Source organism: Amblyomma mixtum, chromosome 7 (genome assembly GCF_055824585.1).
Source record: "Amblyomma mixtum isolate Tamu chromosome 7, ASM5582458v1, whole genome shotgun sequence".
In the NCBI taxonomy this organism is placed as follows: domain Eukaryota; kingdom Metazoa; phylum Arthropoda; class Arachnida; order Ixodida; family Ixodidae; genus Amblyomma; species Amblyomma mixtum.
The window spans coordinates 72624882-72635258 of record NC_143018.1 but is presented as its reverse complement, the minus strand read 5'-3'; the positions used below and the strand labels follow the sequence as shown (position 1 = coordinate 72635258).

The 10377-nt window shown below is 47.2% G+C and overlaps 1 protein-coding gene across 1 annotated transcript; it reads left to right on the top strand.

Annotated features, from left to right (window-relative positions):
* Nucleotides 1-4073: 4073 nt before the first annotated feature.
* Nucleotides 4074-5825, top strand: LOC149336475 (uncharacterized). Its single transcript, XM_089554151.1, has one exon. It carries the CDS (start codon nucleotides 4074-4076, stop codon nucleotides 5823-5825), a length of 1752 nt encoding a protein of 583 aa, XP_089410277.1.
* Nucleotides 5826-10377: the final 4552 nt, after the last annotated feature.

The following is a 10377-nucleotide window of genomic DNA, read 5'->3' as shown; positions in this document are numbered from 1 at the left end:
CATGCCTGCTGATAATAAAGGTCACGCAAAGGCTGTGTCGATCCCAGATGCCGCCTGTAGATGGCGTTGCAATACAGTTTTTCGTTGCTCCGGCTCCGCCGCGTGGAGTATACCACTTTTGTCCCCGAAAGTACAACGGTCCTCAAGTAAGAACGTCTAGTTTGTCGAGCACGTCCAGCCTGTTTATTTCATTACAGGCCATATGTGAAGTTAAGGAAACACGGGTTATACTAAAATTTACCGGCATTAATTTCACATTTTTTAATAACAAAGGCACACTATTCATTGTCCGTGCCACATGAGCGTCATGGGGGTATTAACAAGTCGGTTTACTCTGTGTTTTCTACACCTTATAAACGCCTTGAACAATTTGTTTGTTGAAAAGGAAACTGTCCTGGTTCCCTGTGGCGTCTTGTTCGAAAGAAGCGTCCAATATCATCGCGGAATAAAAGACAGAAAGTGGGCTATAAACCAGGAAATGTAAACTGCGCGACATCGACAAGGCAGAACAATAAAATAAAAGAATATGGTGACAGTAAAAAAAAATAGAAGAAACGATTGTGAGCTTACCGTGGTCCCAACGTAACTGTATCTCACGCCGTCCCTTGGTCGTTCACTGATGGCGTAGGATTATACTGAACAAAAGGTTCAACGGAGAGAAAGTGAACACCCTGGGTCGTAAAGAATCAAGCAACAGGGAAAGGTGCACATTCCATATGAACGCCAGAGTCACTTCTTAACCCCTGCCCGTGCCTTCTTAATTGTTTTTAATCTGTGAGCAAATTGTTTATAGCATGCGGCGTAAACAGAACTTGCCATCTTAAAAAAAAAGTATAAACGAAGCATTTTTCTCATTCTTTTTCAAACACAGGCTCCAGTGTAGTTACGGAGCTGTCGCCAATGAGTGGGGTTAGATGGCGCTAGCGGGCAGGTGTTGCAGGCATTACAACCTGCTGCAGACGTTGCAGCCTAGGAACATCATCAGTGAGAATATCTGGTGACAACACCAGAAGTATCTCTCCTTGTTTTCAGTCGATCTTTCAAACGCACTGGTCTGTTCTTGTAGCAATTTAGGTTCTGTTAGAATCCTAATGGTTCACGAAATAAGCTGCTGTACGAAATTCAAAGTGCTATACTATCAAGAAATAAAATTTACTGCTGGTAATTCACTGCTTTTTCTCGTTGCTTTGATTTTGCAGGGTCGTTCTTGAATAGTCAAGAGAATTCCCTTGATTATTGTTTGATAACTCCTATCAAACAATTTATGAAGCTATCTTCCGCTCGTTTCTTCAGCTTTATTTTTGTTTGCCGATGTTTCTGCTTATTAATATTTCCTACGCGTTACTGCTCAACGTTCGATTTTATTTTTGCGTGGTTTCTTCTTGCTATTGTAGGGCTGTGTTGCTAAGTCTTCGTTTTCGTTCATAATTTGTTCTAAATGGTGGTCTCAGTCCTTCAGTCACTGACTCTGGGACCTCTTTCTAGATTCATAGAGCTATTGCTGCACAGCTGTCTAATGCTTATTTATTAATGCTCAAAGCCGCCGGCACGCGGCGCGAGATGCGGCTAAGTATATCTCGGATGATCGCAGCCACGTACAACTCCTGGACCGCCGTCACCACCACGTGACACCATGAACCTGCCATTCATTTTCTGTGCAGCAATTCTCTGATTCTTATTCCGAAGGTGCTTTGGCGCTCTTAAACACGGCAACAAAAAGAAACGCGCTAGGCTCTGAGAATACGCAGGCCTTGTCTCAGGGGCCAAGCCTTCATGAGGCAGGCTTGATTAAAATAAATTGCCTATAAAGGGTTAGTTGACCCTCAAACATTTTCGCATGCGAACACTACGTGGGCACTTTTGAGAGGCAACTGCGAACACCAACGGGAAGCTTTCGAAAATACCTTTATTTGGAATCTGAATAAGCTGTGTGCGACGTTTCCCATCAGCTGATGCTTTAAATAGGTGCACTTCTGCGGCCAACGCACAGTACCTCGCAGTGTATTCTTTGATATGATGCGTTTTCTCTATTGCGTTCTAAACCAAAATAGCACCGGACATTGCCCATACTGTCCTACCATGAAAAGCTGCTGTCTCTTCGTTTAACATGTCCTTGTAAATGCAAGTATAGTTTAGTGTAATTTCCCACCAGTGCGTTCGTGGATTTCTGTGAGTTAAATTGACAGAGGTTATGCCGTTTTCATCGTCTTGCCCTCCCGGTACTAACGCCACAGTTCGCCTTCGCGCGTTGCAAGGAGTCCTCCAGCTACGGCTTCCTGTCCTTGTCGTCTCCAGGGCCACTGGAAGCGTAGTTCCTTTCCCTAACCATCCTTTGCATGTTGCGCGATTTTCTGTTGGTCGCCTTAAGTCTGGCAGGGCAGCCGGCGAACGATGCCGCGTGGCGACCTAGACAGTTACAGCAGCGCACCTTGTCACGGCGTGTGCACACCCGGAAGTTGTGGAAGCCGGCGCAGATCTTGCAACGGGTCGGCGAGTCGCAGTTGCGCGCGATGTGGAAGTAGCGCTGGCAGTTCATGCACTGCGTCGGGGTCGCCGTGAACGGGAGGAGGTCGAACGAGACGAGCCCCAGCCGCACCTTGGAGGGAAGCTCAGCGTTTGGACGAAAGTACAGGATGACGCCTTGTTGAGGGTGGGGTCGGACCGTGCCGTCGGGATCTGGGCGGTGGGTAACCTGTCGCCGAACGTAGATGACGCCGATGCCGTAGAAGTGTTCCAGCAGCTGACGCTCGGTGTATCGCTGTGGCACACCCTGGATCTTGCGGACGTTAGCCGAGTACCAGCGCGGAATGCTGACCTTACAAGGTACGCCTGCCAGGGATGTCAGCTCCAGGAGCCTGCTGGCGGCGTCGCCGGTCCTGACGCTGATGGCGAAGCAACCAGCGCGTGTTATCTTCCGGTAAGGCGGCCACTCGTCGCTGTTGCGTACCACTTCGTTCCGGATCTCGTGCGAGTTCGCGTCGCGGAAGGTGTGGTCCTTGCTTAGCGGCGTGAAGAGCAGCGGTACCCGTGGTCCAAATACTTTCTTCATGCTGCCCGAGACAAAGGTTCCGTCGAGGTCGAACTTGGTGTACACGGTTCGCACCGTGTGTTCCGCTTTTCGTTTAAGTGGCCATGATAGAACGTACCCGCTCTTGGCTGTGTGCTGTGCCTCGTTCGATGTCGGTTCCCTCCGCTCAGACTCCATGCTCTTCCTTCTAGAGAGAGCAGTGAGGACAGGAACAAGCTGCTCTTTTCGCTGCAGCAGGGACGATAAGACGAACGCTTTATGAATGAATCAGAATGACTCCAGGCAGGCTGGTAACATAAATCGGAAATATAAAACGAGCACTTTCTCTATCGCATCTACACCAATTGCGAGAAAGCCTTCTTTCCTCGGTTACCTGTCTCGCTTGTAACAAGCGCTTTTATTTCCCCGCGGCTTTTCGCGTCTGAAGAAGATTCCAGAACGGTCCCACTGCACAGGCAGCTGCCATTCTTTTCATAATGGCATGGACGTCAATTCTTCCTACGGCAGCTGCAGTGAGCGTACGTGGCATCTCTATATCTCAGCACCAAAGAACAAACCATCAGCTTCCATCAGCTCGCAGAAACTCAGATGCCCGTTGCGCTGCTTGCTCTTGGTATGAATGGCAGCCTGCGCTCCGCTCATACAAATGCGCTTGAGAAAATATTTCTTCTCGGTTCTTTGCAGTCTTAACGCTGTTTCGCCGCTTACCCTAGCATCGTCCGCCTGAATGAAGTGCAGGTGGAAAGGATGGTAGAATTATGGCGCTTCAAAGCAAATCGAATGCAGTTTTCCCGTTTTATAGAGGACGCTCTATGATTATTGCTTTACTGCGAGGCAGAGTTTCGGGGCTTTTCTTACACGTCTAGTTCTGCCTCTCACTTAGAAAGAGCCACCGGAACTGACCCGTCCTTCAGCCGGTTACAGAGCTAAGTGGAAGAGTAGATCCATTTCGCACAGCTAGCAAAGCATCACTCCATCCGTTTGGTGGGGAGGGTACGTAAGACTGAGTTCTGCGCAAGTGGTCTCAACCTCACCGGGCGGCACCATGGCAGGCATCTACTACCGCAATGACGTCAGTGCCAACACAGAGAAGAACGACAATAACAAGGTGGGGACGGAGCAATTTTCTCACAGAAATGAAGGGCTGGAGACAGAGTGCCCCAAAAATAACCTGCAGGCAACGCCACAGAATGGAAGCACATTAGTAGATGGTAGTGAAGTACGCAAACTCTCTTACAGCGCTGTCAAGGGGACCCTGGAGACAGAAGATGGCAGTAACGGCCAACTTGATACAGTGGGATTTCGTCCTCTGTTCGAAAAAAGTGCATCGAATGGCGACTTGAATTACCTTCAGGAACAACGCAACAACTTCAGCGAAGCAAGGTTGGAGAACTGCATAAGCCTTGGAGATGAACAAAGTGAAGTTGGAAATGTATGTTATGATGAGACAAGGAACGGAGATGACGACAACAGCATACTGATATTGAAGAAATTTGCAATCCAAAAAGACCAAATGACAAACACGACAGAAGACACAGTATCCAGAAGCCGATGTGATAACCAGTCAGACGTAGGACAGTCGGACACCTCATCTTTCTGCGAAGAAGGAAACGAGCAAGCCTACAGACACGGAATTCCTGTGGTACCGTTCGGTGTACCCATCATTTACAGACCTCTTGAAGGCTCCCGGAGCTTCTGGTGTCTCGAACACAAGAAGGTGACACGTGACCTGATGAAGGCCGCGGGTGGCAAGTTGCCCTACCAGAAAATACTGAAGTCGGGATTTCTGTCCATCACCTCGCCATCTCCGGAGGCTGCGAAGAATCTACTTCGGTTGGAAACCATCGCAGGCATGGCTGTAAACGCGTGCATACCAAACTGGTACGTGAAGAACGTGGGCAAGATCTCCGGCGTCCCATTCCGTTACAAGACCAGCCAGCTTCTGGAGTGCTTTAGCGACGCCGGCGTCATTCACGTCAGGCGTCAGACCACATACACGCGTATGCCGGATGGTTATACCAAAGTGAGCCCAGAGGACTGCATCATCCTCACTTTCAGACCGGACATTGAGATGCCCGACACCATATCTCTGGGCTTTGACGACTTCAGGGTGAGCATGTACTTGGCGCCTCCAGTCCAGTGCTACCATTGCTTGCGGTTCAATCACTGGGCTCACCAGTGCCGTTCGACGAGGCGGTGCAAAGTGTGTGCGGGACCCCACGGCTACAAGGAATGCAAGCACCAAGAGCAGCCTCGATGCGCCAACTGCAACGGTCCGCATACTGCGACTTTCAGTGCGTGCCCTGCGAAGCGCGAGGCAGCTATGGCGCGACGATACGGGAACGTGCACTACCAGGAGCGGGAGACGATGTCTAACCAAGCATACCGTGGCACGGAAAGACGACGGGTATCCAGGAACGAGGCTATAAAAGACAAAGTCAGACAGGGAAGCGCGAGAGACGATGCCTGCTTCAGCCGTGGTGGCAGGGACCGTCGCAAGCGTCGGTACAGGCATGAGTCATCTGGTTACGCTGAAGCGATGTCCACAGACGACGATGCGAAGGATGGCATCAGTCGTGGGCGTGATGATGACGACGACAACAGCGGAGACCCGAACCTCACGTCATCGGCACGGAAGATTCCTCCAGCCAGAGAACGGCGTAGACCGTTGAGCTTCTTCAAGTACCAGAAGTTCAGCAGGGAGAGTAGACGAAGATTAAAGCATGGCTTCAACCGGTACCTCTACAAGCTGGAAAAAATTGGTGTGCCCATTTTCAAGGGTACTTCCAATATTTAGGAATTCGTTGGCGTAATGTATTTGCCGAAATCGGTTCAGGCTAGCGACAGGACAAATTATAGTATATTTTCATTGAGAAAGCACGTGCACGAAACTCCAGGTATATATAGCTTTTTCATGTCACAAATATTAGTATGTACGACATGTTAATAAGGCACCGAATTAGTACTAGGGACAACGATGTCAAAACTCATTACATGTAAATCGCTTTAATGCACGTTATCTACTGCTAGCACTGAACAACTTTTGTACCTTGCACGCAGCTTTCCACTAGCGCATAGAACTTGAAACTTTTGGAAAAGAACAGTACTATTTTAATACAAACGGACAACAGGTCTGCATCGCAATAACTGAGCAATATAAGCTGTTCGCAACTATGTACTGAGCTTAAGTTTTAAAATTAGACGCAAGAGCACATATCGAGTAACAAGGTAGGTGGTGCTGAGAAGCTGTTTCAAATTCGTTGCACACAGCTTATGAATCATGCACAGAAGACACTTTAAATTTCTACACGGACAGAGAATTGAGTAAGCGAACTGAGTAAAAGGATTGAGAAATATAACCCGCCCAGCGGAACAGGCAGTTCGAAGCAGAGAGGTTATTATTATTGAAAAGTGGAAATGAGCACAGTGTGATAATATGTGGCAAAAATGGAATGACACTTGCAGTGAGCTCTGTGGACCGGAGTGCAATACTCCGAGTGTCTTCACCGTGTAAGTAATCTAGGCAGTTTAAATGAATTTTCTTGGGATGGCGTTGCGCACATGAAAAAAAAAAAACGAATACAGGAAAGAGAAGAAGATGACAGGAAGAGCGCAAACTATCAACTGAATTTATTGCTTTCACAATAGAATATATATGCAGTATTCACATGTGCAAAAAAGAATGGGGAGAGAGAGAAAAAAAAAGAAGAGAAAGAAAGAAAAACGGAAGAAAAGCTATGCACCAACAAGAAAGCTATGCACCAACTCGCCCAGCAAGAAGTTCTTCTAAATTACTTTAAATGAATGCCGTTTAGAGAATGTTGTTGTTATTGTTGCCTCAGTGACATGGTTGACCAAATATTTTAGGGGAATCCCCCAAGGTGGAGTAGATTTGTAATAAGGGAGTAATTACTCATTGACGTCCACCCGAGCGCCGCCATACGGCCACAAAGGAAAGCTATACAGCTTTCACAGAAACTTCGTAGTTAAAGAAAAATTCGTCCTGGTCCGGGGTTCGAACCCGGGACCACCGCCACACCGGAGCAGTCGCTCTACCAATTGAGCTAACCGGGACGGCAACCGGGACGGCATCTGTCTCTAGTTCTCTAAGTTCGTTCTTTCTTTTTGCAGTTGTTTAAGCTTGCCGTCCCGGTTAGCTCAATTGGTAGAGCGACTGCTCCGGTGTGGCGGTGGTCCCGGGTTCGAACCCCGGACCAGGACGAATTTTTCTTTAACTACGAAGTTTCTGTGAAAGCTGTATAGCTTTCCTTTGTGGCCGTATGGCGGCGCTCGGGTGGACGTCAATGAGTAATTACTCCCTTATTAGTGACATGGTACGTACCCACGACGGAGGATAGGCCAGGATTCAATGAGGAGAGTTCAAGGGAGAACTGTTTTTCTTTTCTTTTCAAGCTTTATCTATTTTTCGCACACGCTTTTGAACGCCTCCGCCTTTTAACATCCCCCATGATGAAACATGAAAGATGCTAACATAGCGGAATGGTATATCTGTCTCTAGTTCTCTAAGTTCGTTCTTTCTTTTTGCAGTTGTTTTCGTGTTTTTGGTTTCACTTAGACCCGCTTGTCTTGATTTAGCGAGCAATGAGTAGGTATATTTCAGGGGTTACTTTATGAATGGAACGCCGCACTTATCTTTTGTTTGTTTGTTTTGAAGAACGCACCTGTGATCTGATACGCAGCGACTATTGCTTTGGAGTGGAAGCGTGTCACTGGATGTTCGTAATTAATAAAAAAGGTAAACTAACATCGACTTTAGACGTAGAAGCTGAAGATCATCCAGAAAAGTTTGTAAATGTCTACTGGTTCTTCTCAGCAGAACAGATCGTTAATAAATTTGTTAAAAATGTCCGAGTGCCCACTGTCTCCTCACTCTAACAAAAAAAAAATGAAAGAAGACATCTTTACCAAAGATACGTGACCACTCTTTCCCCTAACATTTTTAGCATGCTAGAAAAAAAGATGGCACAAGGTTAGAACTTGCCTTTTAAAAGGCTCATTTCAGTGACCCAGTCCCTGTACAGTCGGGGACAAAAGTCTCCGGACCACGTGTTCCTAAAACGAAGCCGCCAGTTCTGCTATTAGTCGGCGGCTGTGGACCACACTTGGGGAGGTCAAAGTTAAATTTTTGTTCATCTCCCCAAGTGCGGTCGCCAGCCGCTGTCTGATAGTAGAGCTATAAGCTTCGTTTGAGGAACATGTGGTCCAGAGACTTTTGTCCCCGACTGTACGTGCGGAGCCTGAATGCTTCTGGCGCAACTTTCGTGTCTGTGTCCTTGGCACAACAGTTACCGAGAGGCGCTTCTATGCCAGATATCTTTTTGAAGGGAAGTGTAGAGGGCGAACTGTTTCCTCACACTTTTAGACCTCAATAAAGACGTGCTTGTTGATACCTGTCAGCAATTAAGTACTCTAATATTTCCCTCTCATAACCGCTTAAATTTGCTTGAGCGCTCGCATCTTCTTACAAGAGAATGAGAACATGACTGGACCTTTTGGCATCATCATCATCAGCCTGACTACGCCAACTGCAGGGCAAAGGCCTCTCCCATGTCTCTCCTATTAACCCTGTCCTTCGCCAGTTACCGTATCCCTGCAAACTTCTTAATCTCATCCGCCCACCTAACTTTCTGCCGCCCCCTGCTAGGTTTGCCTTCTCTTGGAATCCACTTTCGCTACCGCGGAAAAATTGACGATTTGGAGTGTACTGAAAGAATTTTTTTTTTCACAAGGAGTAACACACCCAGCGCATATTGCAATGCATGAAATTGTAGCTTAATAGTTACACTTCTGAATGAAACAAACAGCAGAGTTGTGTGTGCAAAAGTGCATTAACATTTATTTGTGAAATACGCCAGAAACACGAAAAAAGTATAAAGCGAAAACAAAAATTACCGGCTGCACTGAGCTAGAACTTTATTAGAGGAAAAGTGGAATATAAAAACTGTTGCACATGTTTACAGCTGTCATTACTCCAAGTTTCAGCTATGAGGAAAAATTATTGCACTTTCCATGGCCGGTTAAGTCAGGGGTCCTGACTGCGGTGCCACTGTGAAAAGCAATCAGGGGTGAAGATGTGAAGCAGAGGTAGACTGACAGATGCTTCACATAACGTTTGATCTTTGTTCCTGTCTTGTTCTCTGATAGCCGAGCTTGCAGTTTCTTCTTATTTCCACTTGACAATGGATTCTATGCGATGATTGGGGGCGTGGACTTCTTTTACCTCACCATACCCAAAGATTTGTTGAATAAGCTGTCCCGAAAGCCAGCTGATCAAATTTGGCATTTTAGGCAAACTATAGAACATCAGGATGGATGAAGTTTCACTGACGTGGTTCAAAAGCCAGGACACTTTCCAAGTCTTGCCAAAGGATGCTGCCGTCACTGAATCCTCCGGGTCCGCTACGCGGAAAAGAAAGCGAAAACGCAATTTCGGGAAATGATTTTTGATGGCAGAAGGCCAGAATAGATTACTCCTGTATTTCAATAGAGATATAGTCGCGGCAGGTCAACATTTCTAATGTACAGGTATATGATGATTCCACTGAACTTCAGCATCTCCAAAGGATTACCCTCTTTCCATGAGCCGTCACGCCGAGCGTATGTTTGCCTGTCCATAATCTTCATCCATGCATACTTATTAGTGTTTTCGCACACGGTCGTCACCACTTCCGCCATGAAGAACATCAAAAAAAAAAAAGTCGAGAGGTCGAGCGAATCTCCGAGCGCCGCTCCGCGGCAATGCGCCAATATGGACACCTGGCTCTCGTCTTGTTTGAAAAATGCGACACGACCTTGAGCATTTGGCAAATTGTCTCGCCATACATTGTGAAGAGCCTGAAGCACAAAAATAAACCACTGTCATCAATTACAAACCGCATGCACCGCAGAAAACACAGAGCGAACGAAAACAGAACTTACATGCAAGTACACGCTGACGTTCCAGGCCCCTGAGGCCAAGTCTTGCTGTCGAAACCGAAATCCAACCTTTGTACATCGTTGCCTGACTCATAGCCGCTGCTTTCATCTCAAAAAACGAAACTGGAATCGGCCGACGCGCTCGGTGTCAGCTTTCGTTTTCGAGGAGCGCGCAGCGATGCGGACGCCATTTTCTCCGGCTGACGCTGCTGCGGCCGTTCAAAGTTTTATCTTTCACGGCGCTCCCTCATGTGGAAACACCAAAACAAAAACTGAAATCGGAAAAGCAGTTGTTGAACACAAAAAACTAGATGGGGCAGAACGTCCACGAAAATCCGAAATTACTTTTTTCCACGGGTGATTTGAATCGTTCATATGTGACTGATGGCTTATGGCACGGTAGCGAAAGAGTT